The 25,641-nt window shown below is 33.0% G+C and overlaps 1 protein-coding gene across 4 annotated transcripts in view; it reads right to left on the reverse strand.

Annotated features, from left to right (window-relative positions):
* Positions 1-1,906: 1,906 nt before the first annotated feature.
* The window catches only part of LOC105259059 (ecdysone-induced protein 78C), a 69,663-nt gene continuing 45,928 nt past the window's right edge, over positions 1,907-25,641 (reverse strand). For 3 of the 4 annotated variants that reach the window (XM_011270776.3, XM_011270774.3, XM_025415311.1), the window contains 6 exons: positions 12,369-12,493; positions 7,812-7,953; positions 6,001-6,413; positions 5,383-5,700; positions 4,801-5,178; positions 1,907-4,546 (listed from right to left, as the gene is read on the reverse strand). In XM_011270776.3, the coding sequence (XP_011269078.1) occupies positions 4,807-5,178; positions 5,383-5,700; positions 6,001-6,413; positions 7,812-7,953; positions 12,369-12,493 (1,370 nt within the window). In that variant the 3' untranslated portion in view covers positions 1,907-4,546; positions 4,801-4,806. The remainder of the gene's footprint in view (positions 4,547-4,800; positions 5,179-5,382; positions 5,701-6,000; positions 6,414-7,811; positions 7,954-12,368; positions 12,494-25,641) is intronic. The other variant, XM_011270775.3, reaches the window with a different exon arrangement.

Genomic DNA, 25,641 nt, shown 5'->3' on the forward strand with positions numbered 1-25,641 from the left:
GTCAATAATAATTATTATAATCGTAATAAAATAGTTATAATAATGATGGTTATAATAACAAGAATAAACATATCGGTGATAATGATAATAGTGGTAGGAAGGGCAGCAATAATAATCAGATTTTAACGCAATAATATTATTAATGATAACGATATTGATTATGCCAACGATTTTTATAAGTATATGTACAGATATTATATAGCACCATGACCGAAATCTTGTCTCTTCTCGAAACTTAAAGGAGACGAAGCGAAAGATCTCAAATTAAAATCAGAAAGTGGCGGAACGAGTGAGTCAAAGGACGGGTGAAAGGACTAAAGTACTAAAGGAATAGACGAATCTTGTATCTCGCCCAAAACATGAAAGGAGAAAAAGACAAATTTGGAGATAGAAGAAAAGGAGAAGAAAAAAAAAGAACAAGATCATCTCTTTTAATCAGTTTAACAAAGAAATGGAGAAAATGAAAAGACCCTTCAACACAAAATCTCGACAACAGACGAAGGATCTATAAAAGCTAGATGTTGGTGCGTTTTTTTTTTTTATCTTTCGTATCGGCCAATTATCGCGTTTGCGCTACGAAAAATCGAAGAATCGTCGAAATCAAAATGAAGGGATCTTTCAGGACAGGTTTCCAAAGGTAAAGTATTATCGATTCGCACGCAAACGATCGGCAAGAACACAAAGGAACATTTTTGGCGCTGCTCAAGGATGACAAAGGACGATTGACCGGCGCCGTCGCTAAGAGACATAGATAGATAGAAAGAATTATCTTTTTATCATAATAATACGATATTACTAATATTATTACTATGATGTTTGGCCGTTTAATTTTATGTATATATATATATATATATATATATATATATATATATATATATAGCAAGCGTTGCTAAATATATATATATATATATATATATATATATATATATATGTATGTATGTATGTATATATATATATATATGTATATGTATATATATATATATGTATGTATATATATATATATGTATATATATATATATATATGTATATATATATTTAGCAACACTTGCGTGAACGATATTTTTTCACGATTGTTATCTCCTCGGCGAATAATTTACGTGAGACTAGAAATTTTAAAGAGTATGATCGTACATTTTTAATGAGAAAAAATTATCAATTCTGCGAAGAAAAGATTGCAATATGTCTAATTTATGTATTTATTTTTCTATCATTTATTTTTATATTTTTATGTCTCTCATCATTATATGTATGTTTCTCATTTGCCGATACAGTGATGTAAAAAAAAACTAATGCTTAAGAGAGCCCTCGGTTCTCTTCTTCCTTTTATTTCTTTCCTTATTTATTCTTTCTTTCTTTTATTTTTTTATCACTGGAATTCTTGATATTGGAAAATTACTGCGGAGATTTATTTTCTACAGCCTATCCTTCCAATTTTAATACATTAGAGACATCGATGTCGATTCTTTCCACCGGATTCCATCCGGTGATATTTTTTTCGAAATTTTATCTCTAAAATCCGGAAATTTTAATCAACAGTTTTTTCTTACCTCGCGACAATTCAATAGAAAGCGGAAATAATGATATATAACGATCAATAAACGCGAAGTTACGCATGTTCGATTTACACACTGGATCGCGAAAGAGTTTCCATTGCCGATTATGATGATTAGAATAAAAAAGCGAGAGAACACTACGTGATTGTTGCGCTGTACTAATCGCTGGTATATTTTACCTTACGATTCGCTCGACAACGCAATAATTAATAGCTACTTCTTTTTTTACAATAGTTTCAATAAAATGTTCCTTTGCAATATACATATATATATTTCTTCCATATATATATGTGTGTGTGTGTGTATATATATATACACACTCATATATATTTATTTATTTGTATATATTTTCATATTATATTAAACGATGATATCCTCTTTGTCGAATATATTAATTAAGTATGATATGTTTATTCACAACTTGATGTGAGCGCTTAGAAAGAGAGAGAGAAAGAGTGAGAAAAAGAGACAGAATGACGAAGAGTGGAAAATTTTTTTTCTTTCTTCCTCTAATATCGCAAGGACAGCATCTCCGATTTCTCGTTCGATTCAAGTGATAGCGATAATAAACCGGATTACGTTATTACATACTTTAAGTACACCCGGTATATAGATAAAACAGTGATATCTATATTAATAAACTTCTTTTTTCTTTCTTATCCCATGTTTGACGAATGAGTATTTCGATGCACTCGCGCACGCACTACACACATACACACACGCACGCACGCATACGCACATATCCAGACACACTGCAACCATGCACATGCACGCATACACACACATACACACAAAAGCATACACGCATATTCACACACGCATTGCGATTATATATCGTTATGTATTATACGCTAGTCATTGTCAGAAAGTTATTAGTGTTTAAAGTTTGAAGAGTCGGCCCGCGTTCGCTTCCAGATCGTTTCGCGCGGAAGCGCGACTCGGATAGTTTTCTGGACGTTGCATGTGTGCGCGGATATATTATGTACGTGATAGATGTACGCATAATTTTCTTCCCTTTTTTCTTTTTTTTCTTTCATTTTTGTCGGTATGTTTCAATTAAGGAACTTTAATAATCCCCGAAGCGCCGATTATGCGTTTCGGTTTTTTTTTCTCATGCGCTTCCGTCCGGAACGGTTTCTCGAAACGCTACGCAGTGATATATAATTATATGTATATATATGTATGTATGTGTATATATATATACACATAACTATATGGAAATATATAATTCGTTATTCTACTTGTCGAGTAATAAAAATAGAGATTGCATAGATTGAGATTCGTAGCGAATGCATCTACAAGGAGATACGTCTTATAAAGATATCCTCCCGAGCCTTACAACGTGAAATTTGTATATGCCTCCTCTCACATCTGTATGATTTCATTAATTACACGCATAATAAATACATAGTTGCTTAGTATGCGTGTTCGCGTGTGCATTTCGTTATGTTTACATGGCCATACAGTCACTCATCGTTCTTTCGGTATCGCAACAAATCAGAAATCGAAATCGGTGACATTTCGGTAAAAATTTAGTAATAGAAGAGCACGGAAAAATGTGTGCTTTGATATATAATATTTAACTTTATAAAGATAAAAATATGTGGAAATTGGGAGAATTTACAATTAGAATATATTCTCTTTCTTTCTCACTCTTCCTCCCTTCGCCCCTCTCTCTGTCTCTTTAAAATGTGCAATAATAATTATATTATAATTACGCGTATAATTATATACAATATAATTATAAAATATGTAAGAGAGATAAAACTATCGCGAGATGTGATTTAAAATCAATCTCCGCATATACCTGTAACATCAAAATGTCACCGATTCTGACTCTAGCAAAAGACACGAACGTACTCGGCGATGCTTAATACAGAGGGGAACACTTCGTAATCTTAATTTCTGATATGTCCGTTGAGTTGGTGTTGCTGTTGCTATGATGCTATCTGTATCATCTGGCCGATTTCCGTTCTAGCGAAATAACCCGCTCGAATGAGTGCTGCACGTTGTATGTTTGAAATCCTTAAACCTTAGATATGATCGCAGAAAAAAAAACAAAAAGACGACAAAATCTTGAACATGAACGGATGTTCATGACATGATTTATGTATTTGTGCTTGGCCATGCGTCGTCGCGGCGGATAAAGGAGCCACCCGTTATACTTGACGCGACGCGAAAGATGCCTCCTTCGTCGATTGAGTATTTTACTGAGTACACGCTCGTCCGGAAACACACGTGCTGTATGCGTGTGGTATTGCCTGGCGAATAGTACAAAGCCGTTTCCATTGAATTTGAGCAAATTACTGTCTGCCAATCTCCCCCTCCGAAAACTTGCACGAAAACTTCTCAAAGCTCCGTCCTATTGCCTACGGCGGCTTTTAAAGATATAATCTCTTTTGTCCTCTTCCAATTATCTTTTATCGGTCGTTACACATTATTCGAGCGATCGAGATATTCTGGGAGCAAAATTAGCGAGAGTATCTCAAAAGATCACCGTCGAAAATTCACGTAATCGCTATTTGAACTCGCCATTTGGATAATCGACGGTCTCGTGTATATATATTTTTTTCTTTATTTTTCTCAATTTTCTAATACAGCAAGCTTGTTACGAGCCTTTTATAACCAAAGATACTGGATTTCCCATTATTCTTTGAACCATCGAAATCTCGATACATTAGCAAAAATTGGCGCTAATCATCGATAATCGTAGCTTTTCTTCTCTTTTCTCTTTAATTTAGCTATTATTCTTCGCGATAGACTATATCTTCGATAAACGTATCATTCACAAAAATGATACGTCTCATTTCTCATTCCATCGCTCATTCTTCATTCACTTTTGGATCGCATTGTAATCGTGTTTGGCCGTCTATGAATCAAAACGAATGGTTCTCTAGATATTCAGAGCAGTCTCGATAAGCGCTGAGCAACTTGGTTTCTTGCCAGTACCGAGTATCGATATCATTGATCTCGAATTATCTTGCACCTTATGTCTGTCAAAGAGACAGAAACAAAGGATCATTAAGAGCAATTTGTAAGTTTATTATTCTAAATGTAAATAAAGTTCATATTTTCTAAACGTTTCATAATCATCATTGTGCCTTAAATGAAGAGATAATTATTTGATGATTTTAGTTTACGAAAAAATATCTATATTAAAAAGATTTACTCGTGCGCGATCCATTCGATCCTTACTTATTTATCGTTAAAGATCACATCGTTGCAAGTCCCGTAATCGATTAATTACCTCTCTTCATTGCAAGTCCTCTTCGCATTTGGGAATGTCGAATATCTCGGCGAATAGCGGCGGTAACTTGAGCTTCGTCCAATTTCTGCGGAACCAATCGAGAAGACTGACATGCCTGGCACCGAGTGCTCTTAGTTCGGGTATCCTCTGCGAAATACTGGTGACCGAACCGCCTGATCCCTCGCTGGAAGGACGCGCCGCTTGCACTCTCAGCGCCTCCAGCACGCGATCCTGCAACCTCTGCACGGCCTTGACATCGTTCAATCCCGGTCGCTCACTTAGCAACACCGCCGCCGAGAACAGGCCCAGTTCGGTGTCCGTTAGTTGATGGGCGTTCAACGACGACGTGACTTGCATCAATGCAGACACGAAGTCGGGCTGTCAGAGTATAATAGAGAGAATTACGATGATTGCAACACAAGCCTGGCTTCTAAGAACGAACTTTATAATTATTATGAATATCGCAAGATTATGAATATCGATGTTTGAAGGTTCGTTCAAAGGTTGGTTTAAATATTCTCACAATATTACAATATATTTAATATTAAATGTTTTCGTTTTCAGAAGAAGTTTCAATCCTACCTCATACATCAATTCCAGTTGCTGTCGGGTAAAGTAGGTGCCATCTTCAAAGGTCATCGAATTATCGGTTGTCATCTTGGAGATATGGCAGAGCCACACTTCGAAGAAGCCGACTTTAATCAGGATTAGCTGATCATCCTGCGAGAGCTCGCAGAACCCTGGCGTTCGTTTTGCGAATTCTACCACCCTCTGTACAGACGGCGTCACCCTCGTAGCAAACTGCTGCCACAGCCAGATCCTCTGCGACTCAACTGTTTCTGCGGTTGAGGACGCGGCTTCCGGGTCCTCCGGGCTAGCGGGCTGCGAAGAATTACTCGCCTAATCAGCAAGATTACAAACAAACCTGCGAGATTTTCTGCCATTTTCAGCGGGAAAGTCTTTGCGCTAATAAATTATTAGTAATTCCATTCCATACTAAAAAGATAGTATATAATGAAAATTTTTTTCTTCATTCAATTTGAAAAAATTCGTGAATTAAATATATGTCTCTCTTCTACATTAAATATTATTGAATTCAACTGTTTGTAACCACGGTTCTTATAAGATCGGTTCTTAGATCGGTTTCTAGATCGCAATGAATTCATTTTATTTATTTATTTTTTCTATAATATGGCTCACCGGTATTATCATGGGTTTTCTCGTGAGGCCTCTAGTGGACTCTTCCGTGAAGCCGCAGTGAGCGTGATGCGCCTGCGACACCTGATGAATCACGTCATATACGGCCAGCTGTTTCACGTCAGCGTCCGATTGATCAGCCTCGACCACCGCGGCTGGCGGTACCCGCGAGATCGCGTTCTGGCTCTGGGTATTATTGTTGTTGTTATTATTGTTATTGTTGTTGTTATTGTTATTGTTATTCTTGTTGTTGGCATTGTTGTTGCCGGTATCGGGCGTGGTGAGTTGCTGCATTTCCATGGCCGCCATCGTCGTCGTCGTCGTTGTCGTCGTCGTCGTCGTCGTCATGGTCGTCGCCATCGTGTCCTCGGGGCCGCGTTCCCTGGAGCGTTTCGGCACCCTGCCGTATCTCACAGCTGCAAAGAGACACGCATGACATTAATGTGTCTCGATATTTAAATTTTTCCGTAAATACAGTATTCAAAAACAGACGAACGTTTGATAGTCTTTTGGTTGCAATCGATTAAAAATAGGAATTCTTGGCGAAAATTGCGCTTCAGGAATATAAATAAGACAACAGAATTTTATTAGAAAGCTGCGTTTTAAGACTTTAAATGAAAGGTGATAGATTATAGGATTGCACAAGATATCAAGAATAGTCTTGATATTGTCTTGCCTCGAAATTTCAGACAAAATTTTTAATTAGTTATCAATATAAAGATAATCAAGATTATTGATTTTTTAAAAAAGTTAAAATATGTATATTTGGAAATTAAAGAACAAAATCACGTTATATTATATACAAATTTAAACAAGTTTATTAAGTATAAAAATAAATTAAAGAAATTTAAATTTTCAAAAATTTTTGAATAGCAATACCATTTTTTTCAAATATTGTCTTGAATTTTGTGCAACTCCAATAGAATATAACTAGAGAAATGAATTGAAAATCTACGCGAGAATTGATTGCAATTTTATTTGTGACACGATAATAAGTAGTACCAGTAGTACGTAAAACACGTAGACCGGTATCGCGCCCTGGAGAGAACTCTGGTGTTTAATTATGTACACGCCTGGCCCTTTGGTTTACTTTGCTCTCTCGGCATGGGTGGCAAGTAGATTTTGCATCACTGACGGCTAGAACCGCGATTTCCGTAGGATCCTGTTTGAATTTCTAACGGTGTCGTTAATCCTCGCAAGCTCGACAGACGCGCAGGGAATCAAAGTCAACTCGTCGACAGATTATACTTGGCACATATGAACATAACTCGTGAATTATGCCATAATCTTAGCGTGAATATTTTTTTGATTCTCGACGTGTCAAGAGAATCTTTGCTCTTCTCCCATACGCCATTATTTGTTTTAAAATCGATTAGATCAATCGATAGAATGTTTTAAAAATTAAAAAAAATGTAGAAGAAAGTATAAATAAAATTTTAAAAACTGATACGTTTTTAAGTAATTTTTAAGTAATTTTTAAGTAATTTTTTTAAAATTTTTAAATTACTACTTGACTTGAATTTCGTGAATCGATCAATAGACGTATACAAATTTTGATTAGAAGAGATACTGTATTTCTTATAAAAATAGCATGTAAAAAAAATCAAATATTTTTCTCGTAATCTTTTGGAAGAAATATGATGTGAATTATCAATTTTTTTAAATAAATACGCAATCTGCATTTCAAGAAATCTTGGCATATATTCGATAATATTGCTCAACGTTTCTTCAATACCGACATATTTTCAGGTTTATCAATTTTCTAGATGATGTGTAAAAATTGTTAATTGCTCTCACGCGAATACGGCACTTACAATCTCTGGACATGCCGACGGCTAGGCACTTCTTGAATCTGCAATACTGGCAACGGTTCCGATTTAATCTGATGACGAGACACTTGCCGTCCCTCAAGCACCTGTATTCTATCTGCTTCTGTATGCTCCTCCTGAAGAAGCCCTGAACAGGAAGTAAGGAAACACTATTAATAACGATCCCATACACCGTGTCCCGGGGTTAATTATATCGCCCCGCGTATAAAATACGACACTCTACGCCATTCTTTATAGCGCTGAGACTTCAGAAAAAGCGAGAGAGAAGTAACGGAAAACGCATTCATGGGAAAAGCAAGTTCTCGAGCGCATTCTTGATACGCATTATCGCACATTCCTCCAGATGTGAAATCTCTTGTAATCATACAATTTTATATAAATGATTAATAATTTCAAAATTGATAATTTAATACATAAAACGCACAATTGTATTTGTATATTGGTTCTTTTTTTGTTTTTTATTATGCGCATTGTATTGTCTCTGGAATTATCGAATATTCCTGTAAATTATCAAAAATTTGATTAATTTTTCTTTGAAAGAACTTCATAATTGGCCATCATTCGTTACATGTTTTTATTTTCTATATTAATTATTTTAACGATTCATCGAAAATGGAAAAAATTACAGTAGTTAAAATCTGCCGAGGTTCTTTCAAATAAAGCTCTATTTTTAAGGGCACAATGTACTCTGTGTGTGAAATGTATGAAAAGTTGATGAGTTTTAGGAATTTTTTTAAAAAACATTAGATATTGATCTTTTTGGCATTTTACGTATGTTCTTATTGATGTTCACACAGTATGTCAGTATTTTTTAATATGGTTATAACTTCTTTTCAAGCCAACACGAGTCTCTGCGCGTAGCATATTCGAAAATGCATAGTTCGACATATGTGTGGTTGTATATTTGTATTTGTATATTTGTCTGAAATGAATGAATTCGGTCTAGTTTCATTTCACGGGATATTTTAGAGGTGTTGAATTTCATTTAAAAAATGGAAAATAACAATATAGCATCATCGGAATTAGATATTTCAATTTTGCTGAAATTTTTTCATTTCTTGAAAGTCACAAAAAGAAATATTAATTTTTTAAAATTCTATTTGGATATCCTCAATATTCTATTTCAATATCTTCAAAAAAGGATTCTCCTATATTTAAAAAAATTAGTATATGAAATTATTCGATCCATTAGTTTCTCAGTTACCACATCAACTTTGGAAACAGTATTTTGAGCTTACAGACCCACATTTGAAGACACGCTATCCTATTTAAAGTCTTACAACTCTGTCAATTTCGCGAATTTTTCAGTAAAATTTGACAGACATATTTTCAGGCATCATATTTTCAGAAAATGTAAAAAAGATTTTTTTTATCCTCTAAAGCAGACTGAACTCTTATTGTAAAAGAATACATAATTTTAATTAATATTCCAACACTCAAGAGAGATACAATGAACCCTAATAATATAACTGGCATTCCAACTTCTCATGTACGTCAATATTATGTAAAAAACAGTCTACAGAGCGAAAAGCTCACTTGCGGAAGTAACGGAAGAATGGCGGCGATATATACAGACGAGTTGCGAGCAGTCGCGAAAATATCGGTTCGCTGGCTTATTATTATCGGTGCTAATTGATGAAAGGTATTCATAACGGCGTCGTACAACAATACTGACGTACATCCAATATCCTGGAATATTCGATGGGCCGGCTGCTCGTAATGCAACTGTCGATACTACTGGTAACCGATGGGGCGCGCGGCCTCAGCCTGTTTCTAAAATCGATACGTCATATCGCGCGTCTGTTTGTCTTCGTCAGCCGGATGACGGAAAAAGCATATAACAACCATATAGTTATTAAGGCAAAATGGAAGACATGAGATAAATGTGCGCCGATTTTGAAAACGATAAATGTCAATTAATTCATATTCGTAGTCGGTCAAATTATAATTAAATGATTAAATTAATAACATTTTCTGTTTTTCTGCCATCGATAACGATTGCTCTGTCACGAAGAAAAAAAGATGTACATATTGTTATGAAATTAAAATTCTAAATCTCTGATTATAATTAATCTTATTTTGATTAATCGTTTTTTAAAATAATTTTAATAATACTATTTTAATTTATATCAAATAATTAAAGAGATAAAATGGAATTCTCTCAAGTGTACTGCAAATTACAGATAAAAAATCTACAAAAAAATTGATTATATATAATACAAAATACATATATATTAGAGATGAGATTTTTTTAGTTTACTAAATCTCGCTATATTATTGTAAAAAAATTGGTGCATCGCAGGATACTAACATCGTGGAGCAATTATAGGAAAAAATTCTATGTTCAAATTATGAAGGCTCAACAATAAATATTGTGCGAGAAAACCTCCGATAAACGAGAAACGGACAGCTCGCACCGCACATCGCTCGAATCAGTAGTAAAAACGTTGCAGGTCAGACAAAATGTAGTGGCGGACCGTGCAGTAGTAATAACTATGCGTGGACGGACAATGCCAAGCTGTTTTATTATTTAATCTGTCGCATTTAAAATCACAATTTATAGATATTCGCGTAAAGTTGATTTTATCAATTCGTATCAGTTATTTATTAATTACAAATTAATAACATTAATATTATAAATGAAAAATTAATCGAGAAGCTTGTTATAAATATATTATACACCAGTTTCATCTTTATCCCATTCATTCGCATAATTTCAATTCCCGATTCGATATATTAATAATAATCGCCATCTGCGTCGAATGTGCGCCCATTTCCGGAATATCCCGTGTATTCGCTTGATGCGTGCCTCGACATATAAATGTTAGAAGAAGTAAAAGCACAGATGCCATTCGCTCAATATTGGAAACGTGCCCAAGCGTCAAATTTTTTTCTCTCTCGCTCTTTTTTCAATCGGAGATTTTTTGATAAACCGCGTTTCTCTCTTCCTCTGCAACAAAAAACGAGCAACAAAGACTCATTCTTTCCTCTCAATTAATTTTAGGCAAACTTTACCACCTTTATTACTTTACAGAATCGTGCTAGGAAGCGTGTGTGTACGCCTGATAAAAGCGTCTGCCTGCGTGCATTAGTCCGCGGAACTCGACTCGCTAGCGCGAATGCGAGAATGCACCACTTCACCGTTAACTCTGGCCTTAGGGCTTCCGCGTTTGAAATCTCAGACTTGCAGCAGCACGCAGGCGGCGAGAGATCCGTGCATCTCCCACGATGCTTGAGAGCCCAGTCTATTCCAGCAGTAGAAAAAAATTGATAATTTTTAAGAATTTTTTTAAAGAATATTTTAAATTGATTTTTCTAGCGTTTTACATAAGATTTTATTGATGTTTCATTGTTGTATGACGGTATTTTTTAATCTTGAATATTTTTTCGTTTAATACACGAGCAGAGCGTGTTCAAAATGTATGTTTGATGATGTGACATGCTGTTTCTTGTATGTAGTTGTCTGGAATGAAAAAACGGTCTAGTTTTATTCCATAAAATATTTTTGGGATACTAATTTCATTAGAGAAAAATTTAAAAAATAATAAAGTAATGTTACTTAAAAATAAGATATTTCAATTTGCTGAAATTTCTTGAAGATAAAAAAAAGTATTAAATATTTATTTTTTTTAAGATTCTAATTAGTTTTATCTCAAAAATATCCTACGGAATATAATATAAAACTAGAGTTTTTTTTTTCATTTCGGACAATTACACACGAGGGACAGCATGTCACATCATCAAACATGCATTCTTGAACATGTTACACCTCTCTGCTCGTATTAAACAAAAAAATATGTATGTCGCGTCGCTTTTAAACACGTTATGCGTAGAAACTCGTATTAAATAAAAAAGCTAAATATTCCAGATTTAAAAATTATTGATATTCAAACAATAGAAATATATGTAAAACGCCAAAAAGATTAATTTCTAATACTCTTCAAAAAAATGTTAAATTATCAAAATGTTTTCATAGTGTTAGAGTGGACTCTCTTAAAAAACATGCGATCGATAAATAATGTGCTCCGAGGCTAAATGTTTCACGTTATTATTCGGTCGTCATGCATCCTTGCGTATCGTAGTTCTGTAAATTGTACTTGACTCAACTACTATTTCACACGTCGTGAGGTCAAATCGATCAACGAATATTTTTGCAAAGTGTCGGAAGCTGCGCAACTAGAGATCACGTATGTCGTTTTATTTCTAATTTCGCGGGTGCCAATTTTCATTAGATTAGTAAGTTGTGAAAAATAGAAATCCATTTGCTCCTCGAGTCATTAATATAAAATTGAATATTGATGGAACTAAACACATAATAGTCATGTTATATAAATTTCAATGTAGCTATTGTACTTTTTTTAGACAATTATATAGCTGATTAAATATGGAAAGGAAACGTGATGCCAACAATACGGTTCTTGATGTTGATTTTGCGAAAATAAGTGACGTAAATGTCATAGCTCTGGCTTTTAGTTCCCAAGCATTCGGTTTCGAATTCTTTATTTGCTCGTGATAAGGATAGCCTCAACATACGATACTCACTTTACAACCCTCACAGCTGGTAACGCCGTAATGGTAGCCGCTGGCTTTATCGCCGCAAACCTTGCACGGTACGAAGCTTTTAGCGGGCGTCGAACTGTTGGAATCAGCTGCCGCGTAATGCTGCTCTGTAAACGAACGAAAAAATTATTAATGCATTGTCAATTATATGACGTGACATAAATTGCGTTTTTTTCTTAATCAAACTAATTTTCCGATAAAATAATTATAGGATAAATTGGCTGTGTACATAATAATTAAGAATAAAATCATCTATAGATATGTGACATATACACTTTGTAGAAAGTTCAATTTTACTTGTCTCCCTTAAGTCTAATAAATATAATAAACCCTAATAAATATAAATTTTTATATAAAATTTTTCTATATCTCTTCCGAATAGGTTGTATATTGCAATATTCTCAATAGATATCGAGCAATTTATAAAACTATGTCTAATCAAAATCCGTTACATATTTTTGTCAGGAAAATAGACATCGATATTTTATCATCAGTCTGCGATGATTTTAATACCTCCTTTCTGTACGTCAAACTTTAAATAAAGGACAAAACTTGTAAAACGTATTTGTGCGCACTTTTCTATTTTCGTGAGATACACGCGGGATGCACATCCATCCAGCATTGGCATCCTTCCTTCTTTCGGCATCCATAATGCAACGAAGCTTGCCCATGAAAGGGAATAGGTCGTTCCTTCGTTCGGACGGGCTGGACGTGTAACGGGAAGCCGACGTCACCGTTATGGAAAGGAGGCAGAAGAAGAAGAAGAAGAAGAAGAAGAAGACGAAGAAGAAGAAGCACCCAACTAGATAGAGCGGAGCAGAAACAGGAGGAGAAAGAGGAGAAGGAGGATGACGGGGAGCAGGAGGAAGAGGTGGAGCGGGAAAGAAACGAAAAAGGAGTAGTAAAAAGGAACGAAACGGGGTCCCGCCGGCAAAGGGAGAGAAGGAAACTATATAGGAGAGATCGTAGAGAGTTTGCGACATGGGTATACCGTTAGTCTCTCGCGGAACCCCCTGCCAGAATATCCTCGGAGGAGGAGAGGAGAAAAACGGAGAAGAACGTCAAGAGAACCTGGCCGATTCTAATCTGACAGCCTCGCGATGCGATTTTATGACGATCGTAGAGTGAACCAAACGGTACTGCTCGCTCGATGCATCAGTGCGATCATCACGAGGACAATCAAGAGCAACCCCGTTATTCCGCTCGACGCACTATTCCTTACTCTTGCCTTTACTCTTGCGAGCGATCAACGACCGGCGGACAAATCAGAAAAATTGTGCACCTGTTTCGCAAGATCGACCCGATTGTTACGGCAAGATAAATTATTTTTAATGATCGAATCTGATGTAACGATCAAATTATCAGAAATAAACTATATAATTATGCTAGATCGCTAAAATATAATTATTTCCATGTAAATCATGCGCAACATATGTATGAGAGTCACAAGATAATATGCCTCAATTTATTCTGACAATTCTACCTAAACATTATATGTTCATATTCGGAGAAGAGTAATTCAAGAAGTCAACGCTCCTTGATATAATTTTGATATAATTATATTTATTAAACGAGAAGCACGCAGAAAAATTATTCGGTATGCGATTCGAGCTAATTAAATTTTCTCTCACTATATTTTCTTTCTAGGTCAATAAATTTAACGATATTAATTTAATAAAAGTTAAGTACACTGTATCGAGAAGGATAAATTGGAAAATCACACTCGGAATTTAATTTTCTGCGATTAAACACTTTCGACGTCATAGTCAGTTTAACTGTTTGTGAAGTATAGATTTTAGATTTATAAAAAGATCTAATAATTGCTGTATATATATTGTGAAAAACGTACGGAAGTTTGAAAGAGATATTTTTCTGCATCTTTTTTCTTTATTAAATTAATCCTTTAAGATGATAAATTAATTGTATCAAGTAAATAGGAATTTATTGTTAATTAAATAGACAAATAAAGGAGGAAGTATTTTTTATATCTCTTAAATACTTCAGTACACATATGAGCTTAAATCAGATTTCAAGATGATAATCGATTAACGCTGCATCATAAAAAAATTGTAAATTATAATCTGTAATCTGAAATTTTTTTTAGAAAAGACCCATGCTCTCTCTTGAACGAGTAGATAATAACACATCATGATCGGACGGTCATTCGCCTCTTTCAATGCCGAGATGCCTCGAGCTTATTACGATCGATATGTGAGCTACTTATTTTAGAGAAATAACTCTTCTTTTATATATTTTTATATATATATATATATATTCTCGATAATGAATATAAATTATATCCTCATTTCAGTAAGATTTAAAATTATGCAATATATGTGATATGTATAATGTTGATTGAAATTATAAAAATTACATTAAAAATAACCTGTGATAAAAGAAGGAAATTTTATATTTAAATATTATATTTTCTCGCAATAGAATAGATAAATATATAAACTCAAGAATTATATGTGCAAATACACGCATATGAATAGTATTCTCATAGTTAATTCATATGTAATGTCGGAGAAAGTAAGGCGAAAGTTTATATGACGTACAATTATATTCATTAGTCGACGCCAAAAATTCTTCAATATTGAATCTAATTAAAATTTAAAAAAATTAATATTTAATATATTTTTCTGATCTTCAAGAAACGAAAAATGTGCAAAAAAATTAAAATCTAATTTTAACATACGATCACCTTGTTTTTCAATTTTTTCTTATGCGAAATTGAGTTCAGTACCCTCAAAAATATCCTACGGAAAAATTAGTTTTTTCATTTCAGACAATTACACGAGGAGTATGTCACACCATCGAATCATGCATTTTTTAAACACGCTACGCGCAGAAGCTCGTATTGAAAAAAATATCTAAAATTAAAAAATACAGACATATTGTTTATAAACGTCAATAGAACTTGCATAAAAATTCAATTTTTAATATATTCTTCAAAAAATATTCCTAAAAATCAATTTTTCATATTAATACATATGAATAGACCGGTCTCTTAAATCTCTTTAGTTGTTAATTCTAATAATTTATTTACCGATATAATTAATTCTCTTTTTTTTCATGTAATTGTGCTGCAATTTGTACGATTTGGATTAGTGATAACGTTGCACCATTTGTTCAGTCTCCCGTTTCAAAGATGAGCAGATTTCCACGATGCTACAATCCGTCAGTCTGCTAATAAATCGATTACGTTATATCCATGCGGGGGCTACTCGCCTTTGTTCGGAAATCAACGGCGCGGTAAATGCACCGAAAGCGCTGCATGCACGTACGAATAAACGGCACGATACGATGCTAACGATATTATCATGCTCGACAATATTGAGAGACCGACCATACAGCCCGTTTTGACACAGTATGTTTATTAGTGACCATTTAACTCCCAATAAACATAATTAAATCTGGACCAGGCATTTATCCACAAACAATCTGGCGTTTCGATTTACATTTATAAACTAAAAAGCAATGATTATAATTGCAATTATATTGCATTATAAATATATATTGATCTTTCTAATTCTCAAAACGAGAAATATAATATAATGTGGCTTGATGGGAAGAAAAATATTTCGCGTATATAAAATAATAATGCTTATTGCGCTCAAATTATAATTACTTATTTAATCTACCGATTATCCATTTATCAAATTTTAATATTTATACAAAGACTATTAAAAGAGCAGTCTAGAATTTGTGAGTGTTAAATCTCAATTTACGCCGCAGAAACGCAGTTGTCCTCGTTATCATAAGTGCGAATCTACATGTACTTGTGAAATGAGCTGATGGTACACCCTATTGTCGGTGAGCACTGGTGCGTGTTTGACACGACGGTGGACGCTCCCGGAAGAAAGCGAAATGGGATCGTGTACCGCTTTCCTGAGATGTCGAGAGAAAAAGAAATGCGCAAATTATTCTCTGGACATATTTCGACCATTGAGATTTTAAGGACAATAGTTTATACACACACACATACATTCAAAATTAATAAAAGTAAATTATTTCATTCTTCTCTTTTTAAAATTGAATTATGGCACAAACATATAGTATATATATATATATATGTATATATATATATATATCATTAAAAAATTCTTTGAAAAAAATTCTGTAATCTTTCAAACATTTTTGTTCAAAATTTCTGGTAAAATTTATAAAAGAGAATTTGTAGATGTAACTTTTTAAAATATTTTTTTTATTTCTATTATGTGCATTTTCTAACGCTTTTCATTCGTATAAAGGAAAAATAAAAGGTTATTTGAGTTTCACTTGTTAAACATGATTGTTAAATTTAAAGATATATTGTAAAGAACAGAATGATTTCCACAAAATAAATAATTTTTACTTGCATAATCTTTTCATTGTTTACCACTGAAAATTACAAAAGTATAAGAAAAAATGTATATTGCATATTCAGCATTTTTTAAATACATTGAATAAATAAATAGAGAATAATATATATTTATAACATTTTAAATACATACAATTTGGCCAATCAATGGATTGCCAACTGCTACTTGCAACATAAGAGCAAAATAAACGAGTCCCAATAAAATTTCATAAAAAGCCTGATTTCTCTAAATATAAGAAAATTTTAAGAATTCCAGGTTTTTCCATTTTGATAGCTAGATAGCTTGTATACGTCAAATTATATCAAGTTTATTAATTAGAAATCAATTTCTCAATCAAGCGAAATTAATTATTATTTTAAGCGACTAACTATTAACAAATTTACAAAACAAAGCGTAAAATGTCTAATAATATATTTACAGTTTCTATTTGAAAATTTATTTCAAATAATATATTTGACATATATTTATCTTATAATTAAATATATATTTCGTAATAGCTGACAAATCGCATTCGTATAATATAAAACAACAAAAATCTAAATATAATATTATATATAATTGATATAAATCCGATATACGTATTCAATAATTTACAAATAAACCTGAAATGTAAATATAAAAGTTGATAAATCTTTTACCTTTATTGACACGAGTTTTTACTAAACCGCTTATCGCAATATACGAGTATTTTTAACTAAAATACACTTATTTCACATCAACATTTGTAGTTAAAATCAATAATAGTATCATGACTGTTTATTTGAACTAATTTTTGATCATGCAATATCAATACGCAAAAGTATAATTCCCGAATGAGCACGATATTACGCGTATATTTTCGTCGCGTAAAATAATTTTGAAACGGTCTAATACAATTGCGCATCACGTAATAAAATATCGTAATGAAGCGACAATCAATTTATTAATTGTTAATTCGCGGCAAAAGTAGCGCAAGCCAATTCAAATATTGATCAATTTTTCTTAATCAGATTATTTCAGCATTTTTTGGACACATTTTCCTTCACACCTTAAAAAAAGTCTAATTCTTTAAAAATTCATATTTATTATAAAATGATTTTTCACGATCATCACACTATCTTGCAGAATAATGATATTCGGATTCATTATTTTTTTCAAAATAAATTTTATTCCCTGAGTATCTATAAAATGCTGTAAAAATACCGTATCGTTATACGCTGATTACAATCTTAATCGATCCGTTTTTTTTTCAACCAGATTATTTCAGCATTCTTTTGACACATTTTCTAGACTTAAAAAAACCTAATGCTATATATATATAAATTTATACTATTATAAAATGGTTTTTCATACCATCTTATGAAATATTGATATTCATTTATATTATCATTATTTTTTATTTTGTAATCAACATCTTTCTCGGGATACCCATAAAGTGCCGTAAAAATATACGTATCGATATCAATTTCTCGAGGGACGACATGGCGTCAATTCTATCGCATGCAATTGCAGCCACGTATCCATCTACTTCGTGGCTGCACGGCCTCGACCTAGGCTGCAGTTTCACGGCGCCCCTTGTTTACAAGGAAGCGACTGCGCGTCGCATACATTTGCGCCTGGGTCACAGCATTCGTATTCCAGCCCGCGTCCACGCGTCCGTCCGTATCGAAGTGCAGTGTGCGAGTGTGCCTCTAGTGTCGATGCGTGATGGCATTCCGACGTGGCGCACTATGCCAGGGCGAGGCCCTTCGCGGGCGAGACAATGGCTTTCACCCGAGCGAGGATATGAGTTTACACGCGTGGTGACAGTACAATAGTCGCCGAATCCGGAAAACAAATGTGGAAATAAAGCGACATCGTCGAGCAAAATTTCTTTTTTTATGGAATAATAATAAATTTTAATAAAAAAAAAAGAGTTAATTTTTCCCCTTCCTTCACATGAATGCTGGAGCAAGTATGGTTCGAAATACTGTTCTCGTTTTGTAAAAAGTAAGAGTTTCTACGCGGAGAAAATATAATATAATTTTCGTAATATGAAACATTAACATATAAGAGAAAAAAAATCATACTACAATCGAGACTTATTCAAAAATATTATATATATATATATATATATATATATATATATATATATAATATATTATATTTTACAAATAATATTATTCAAATATTTAAAAAAATGGATAATTGTAGCAATAAATATCCTAATATAATTATATTTCAACTTCACTATAAATATAAAAAGAAATATATATTTACGTAATTTATGCAAAATTTTCTCTATGCAAAAAATCATGCTTGAAGGGTTGATTTAATCGTTGGCATTCGCAACAAATTATTGAAAGTTATATAAAAAGAAATGAACTTTATGAAAAATTGCAAACATTTTTGTAGAGCTCAAGCGATTATTTAAAATTTTCAATACTATTTATCAATAATGTACATACATATTCTGCCGGAATTCACTACATATTACATTGCGCTGCTGATAATATCGCACGAGTCATCCCCGTGAACTTGAATCTCATTTCTTTTTTATTATACCCGCAGGATCTCTCTCGTCGCGGTATAATAAAGGCCGGGATCTTGTATATCGTATAATAAACGCTATTAAGCGTGAGATAATATTAACGATCGCAATGCCGGAAATACTGCAGCGACTAGCAGCGCATGTACCGTTACGCGTGAGATTAGCACAGGATACTGCTTGCGTTCGGCTTTCGTAATTAAGCACCAGTCGGTTGCTGCGAATGTAACTCAATGCATTTGATTTACCACATATGACCCAGTCGAAATATAGCTAATTACATATGATCTATCCGATTAATTAGGAGAAGTGTCTACTCAAATCTTGTAAAAAAATTGTCTGCAAATTCTCTCATCTTCCAGGATATTCTTGAGAAATTCTAGAGAATATTTTGATGCGACTTTTAAAATAAATTTTTTATACATTTCCAATGCTTTTCATTCATACAAAAGAAAAACAAAAAAAAATCATTTAAGTTTCAAGAGCTAGATTTTGAAACAAAATCAAATAGTTTTTGTAAAGAGATAAATATCTCGCATAATATTCATTTTTTATCAATAAAAATTACAAGAATTTTTATCAATAAAAAATTTGTACATATTCAATATTTTGTTAAAGCGTTAAATATACAAATAGAAACAGATATATATTTATAATATACATAATTCGCAATTTGGCTCATTGATTTACAAAGAGAGATTTTTTTTATTTAAACAATTTGTGATCATCTGTGAAATATTTTTGTCGCTGTTAAAATGCTTCGAGAACAAGAATCGATTGATTCGAAAAGACAGATTATAATCAAAATGCTCTTCAAAATTCCTCCTCTCTAATGAACATAAAATTCTTTCAATTCAATGGAACCTTTAATTATGGAATGAGTGGCAAGTACGAGTCCTTGCTGAGAAGACGTTCTTATAGATCCCTAATTGTAAGTAGAATCCCTATATTGTGCCCGGGTACCAATACTTTCGAATCTCCCGGTGGGTCGATAAGTAACGCTCCTCAATAAGGTATCGCGATCGTTAAAGGACGAGCCCGTAATCTCTCCAGCCTCGTATCCGGGAACGGCGCCGCAACATTTCGAAATCATTCGTGCATGCGAGACAAATAATTTATAGTCGCGTTTATACATGCGTTCGCGCCCGCTCGCTTTCCCAATGCACTTTCTACGGCCGATCTTCGTGGCGGGAACGAGACAGAGAGACGAAGAGAGAAGCCTGACCATCTCTCTTTCTCTTTCCACCTTTTCACCTTATTGTCGGTTTCTCTTTTTATCCTCCGCCTATTCGCGCTCGTTATGCAATTCCAAAGATATACGGTCGCTTTGAGAACGTCTGCGGGCGATTGCGAGCTCGAGATCATTTCCCGGGTGGTCCACGTTACAGAATTTCACATGCGACACACGTATCTCGTGTACAATATGAACGGATCTCTGCGTGTGTCGGGCGAGCTAAAAATCTCGGACGTTTGTTGAAAAAAAATAATTCAGGCGTGCCTTAATATCTCCTACAAACTATTTTACTTTCGGAGTTTATAATACGAATATTATATTTATTTATTCCGTACAGAATAAAGCTGCAGAATTTTTTCGGAATTTTCGAATAATTTAAAATTCCATACATGTATTTGTAGCTCTTGTAACAAGCAACTACAAGATATTTGAAGTTATTCAAAAAATATAATTTTGCAAGAATATTACGACAGGCAGGTATAAAAAAATTTAAAGATATGAGCAAATGTTTCATTCAATTTTTATAGCACAAAAAGATTTAAAAATAAATTGTCCTTAGATACCTTAACATGTAATAAAATACAATTGTGTAACAAGGAAGTTCGATGATTCCCGGGACGAGAGGAACCTGGGGCGAGAGATTAAAGGACGAAACAGTGGGGGGAAAGAGCGGAGAAAGAGAAAGAGAGAAAAGACGTTATCGATCAGGAAGATGTCTTACGAGTTTTCGCGATTAGCGTGGGAGAGAATTACAGGGCATCTCGAGCATAGGTGTTGTGCAACCGAAACGCGGAAACGCAACGTCGATAGTCTCGAGAGACGCGGACGGTCCGGCAGTTGCCGGACTCTCTCTCTCTCTCTTTCTCTCTCTCTCTTTCTCTCCCCTTTCTCTTTTCGCCGCATCCCCCGTGCAACCGACGCGTTTCTCTCTGGTACGTTACAGAAATACACCGGGAAAATTATGTCACTAATGCACTTGGATATATCTCTAGGAAATGCGCTTTCCGCGTCGCATCTGCGAGATTAAAGACTCGCGATGTAGGAATTTCGGTATCATTATTCATTATCGTTGTCTATTTTTTCAAAGTTTTTAAAGTTTGACTTTCTTGACGTCTCCGCAATCATTCCGCAATCACAAGTCACACACTGAGAAAAAAATCTGGTTGCGTTAATTAGAAATCCAGTAGATTCAATCAGTATGTCTGTTGGAAAATGGACGAAAGAATTCCTTTAGAAATTACCAAATGAGTATGATTAATTTCTTCCTGTTAAATTTAACAAATTTTCTTGGTAATAATACTAAATTTATAAAAAATGGCATTACTGTATCCTATGTTTAGTTATTATAACAAGAAGTTTTATAGATTCAACTAGAAAATATTAATCAAATCTTTATAGTAAAGTCTATTAAACGTTTTAATTATGAAAAAATTAAGTTTTATCGTGATAACTAGAAATTCTGCTTAGTTTAATCAAAATACCTTCTGTCAGATACATACGTCTTGTTGATACAAACGATTTTTCTCAGAGTATCTATTGTATATATGTTTCCCTAAAATTACAAATATTAGCACATATTTAAGAGTATTATTTTTCGCTCACAATTTACATTTGTGCACGGACGAATAAAATACATAAATGCAAATTAAACGAAAAATAATATTACATATACATATGGCTTGCATAATTGTTAACTGTTTATTTAATTTCTCAAGAACTATAAGCGCTCAATTTTAATTGTTTTCGAATTTCATGGATTCTTTAAATATATATCAAGATTGAGCTTTCTCCGAGTGAATTGAATTACATAATCTTATTTTACATTTTATCTTTATTTTCAGTCAACTGCGAATTAGTCAAGTCATTTAACTTTAAACTTTAAGCTTTGAGCTTTAAACGCTTAAACTTTAAGAAAATATGTTTTAGATAAAAGTTATTTTCTAACGTATAAGTCATGGAAATTATTAATTTTACATACATATTTATTTTAAAATTGCTTCTTATTTTATTTATCTTTCAGAGAATCGGAGAAAGATCAATCTTAACATAGATTTAAAGAATCTATGAAATTCGAAGCAAGAACAGTTAAAATTGTAACTTTTAAAAAATTAAATTTTTAAAATTGCTATCTGTTCTTCTCCTTTAGGAAAGACGAGTGATCAATTTTGCCATAGATTTAAAGGCCTCTGAAATCTATGAAATTCAAAACCAAAACGATTAAAATTGATCGCATAATTCTTGAGATATTAAAATATTATATGAGCCACCTTATATTTAGTTGTCATAATTCTTACAGAAACATAGTGACGCAGCAATTGAAATGTTAACACATTTATCAAATATATAATTCAAAAGGAAACGAAAAAAGAAATTATCTGTTATATAATTATTTATATAATTATTTATGTCTCTTCGATATCTTTCTATCTCCGCGTCTCGAATTTTTTTAATGATTCTTAAATCAAGTTTTCGCTGATAAGTAATTAATGTTTATGTTAAAAGCATATCTGTTTTGTCGAATAAAATGCATATTTAAACTGGATTGCATTATTACGTATAAATTTTGTATTATCAGATAAATATATAAAAATAAATATTTGTTTTTTTTATTTGCGTACCATGCGATATTTGCTAACGTGTTATTTCAATCCTGCTTTTCACACCGCAGTACTTAGACTTCTGCATTGTTATGCATACCGTATCGGGCGTACAGTCCCGGATTTCATAATTATTTCCGTGCAACATGGAAAAAAAACACCATTCACCTCGTTAAAAGCATGCTTGTGTGCAAAAAATACGATGAAAAGAGAAAAAGAGAGAAAGAGAAATTCGGTGATCCAAAATAAAATATAAATAAAATAATTATATTATTAACAAAGAGAATTACAATTTGATTAAACATATTATTTGAAACTGATCGAAGAAATATTATTATCTATCTGTCATCCTTAAAATTCATCAATTTTTATCGACATCCAATTGCTTATAGTTCTACATGTTACATAGATAATTATAATATTGTTTTTAATATTATCGGAAATATTATGGAAAAGTTATAAAGTTATAAAACTAATAATAATTATAAAATTATAATATACAGGTATTGTAAAATTATACCAATAATGACAGTTTAAGAAAAAATAATTTTTTTCGAACACAAAACCAGTCACTTCATATAATTTCTTTTTACGTTGAATACGATTCCGGTTTTCAAATTCCTCTATCACGCCACAATTTTGAAAAATTTGCATAAATAATAATATTTTTCTACGATCAATAATTAACAAAGGGATTACAGGTGGATTCAGATTCATATCACAAAAATTATTACGAAAATTATGGAATTTTCTCGTCCATTTCATAATTACATCTAATTATTCGTTCAATTGTCACCCATATCAATTAAAGTTCTAGTGGCTTGTCTCCGCGATTATCAGTCTAAAAATTTTTGGAAATAATGATAACGAAAAACGTTGCACCAACGAGTGCCAATAAGCTCGTTTATAGCGCGAATGTCCTCTCTATGATGTCACATATATCCAGCAACGAACGAGCGGTCGCTAATAACGCGTCGAGATTTGATAAGTCCGCTTAATTTCATTTGCACCAAACTATGTATACCAGTGCGAAAATCTGGAAGCTTCAATTAGTTAAGCTTCAGAGATACGTATACGGAGCAACGAAACTTCATTTAATTTCAAACAGATTTTATTTCGAGAGAATTTAGAAGCTTGCACATATAAGGAGAGAAAAAAGTTTTACTGACGCAGCTTAAATGTCGCTGCTACTGCATATTCTATGTGAAAAAATTTCGCTAGCAAAATTAAATATCTGATATTGCAGCGAACATTACATGAACATGTTTTAGAAATAAAACAGGAAAATCTCGTTAAATATAAATATACATTTGAAAAATTTGCTGCCAAAACAAATATATATATATATATATATATATATATATATATATATTTTGTTTTGCAGAGAAATCGTCTTTGATGAAATATTTTTTCTCCATAATAATAAAATTATATAATTACAAAAATATAATTAGATGGCAAACAATTGAAAAATTCGAAACAAAATCGACTTTAACTGACACTTTCGTCGAGCAATTTGTCTTCAAAATATAACTCGATTATCCTGGATGTGACCCTATTTCGTTTCAGTAATATATACGGAAGTTTAAAGCTAATTTAATTGTCTCTTAACGACATTTGTAATTAATTGTAGATTTTTAAGTGGCCAATCAAATCTCGACGCTCTTCTTTAGTAAATTAAAGCGCAACTTCGTTGCCAAGCTTAACCCGAAATTCTACAGATCGTTAATATGGTATATTCATATCGCGTAATGAGCATTAATAAAGTTTAACTTTCGGTACCGAAAGCAAGGGCGAAAGTTGTAGCAACCAGTTATACGTGTTCATGAGTATCGTTTTAAAATTAACATCGCCATTTCACATGTGTGCGTAAAAGAATGCTCTATTCAACACGGTTTACGGGACATACAAGTACAAGTTATGACGTCCCTGTTTTTTCATTCGTAATTTTCAGTCGTAATTCGGCTGCACGAATGTGGCCGTGTGTATAATTCTCGAATTTTAATACGAGAATCGCGTTAATGTAAACACGCGAGATGGAAATCGGTCGAGTATATTTAGAATAAAACGCGCGCGCGTCGAGAATATCGGCTCTTATGTGTTTGTATTATCAATGCAAATGAGATTAAGTTTGAATTAACGCAAACCGGAAGCAGCCTATATATTAACATTTCACCTTTATCTGACGCTTATACAGTGTGATTCGAGATAAAAATTATTAAAAATTATTTTGCTGGATATAAGAGAGAAATATCATCACTTCTTGAATTCTGTCTCTGAGAAAGGTCGATAACGCAAATTAAAAGTTGTCTTCATTTCGAATCGATGTATTAATTATATCAGTATAAGTAACTATTTTTATTATCTTTTACCCCGTTATAATTAATTCCACAGAGAGCACAAGAGATTTCACGCGCGTTTTATTTTTTTATATATCATATTATAGTATTTTTTATATATCAGTATATCATATAATATAGTATATCATATAATGATATACTTTACTCTCGCGTTTCAAATCGGATCACGGTAAGTAACAAATGAAAAAAAAAAG

Source organism: Camponotus floridanus, unplaced genomic scaffold (genome assembly GCF_003227725.1).
Source record: "Camponotus floridanus strain SB8 unplaced genomic scaffold, Cflo_v7.5 scaffold12, whole genome shotgun sequence".
NCBI classification, from domain to species: Eukaryota; Metazoa; Arthropoda; class Insecta; order Hymenoptera; family Formicidae; genus Camponotus; species Camponotus floridanus.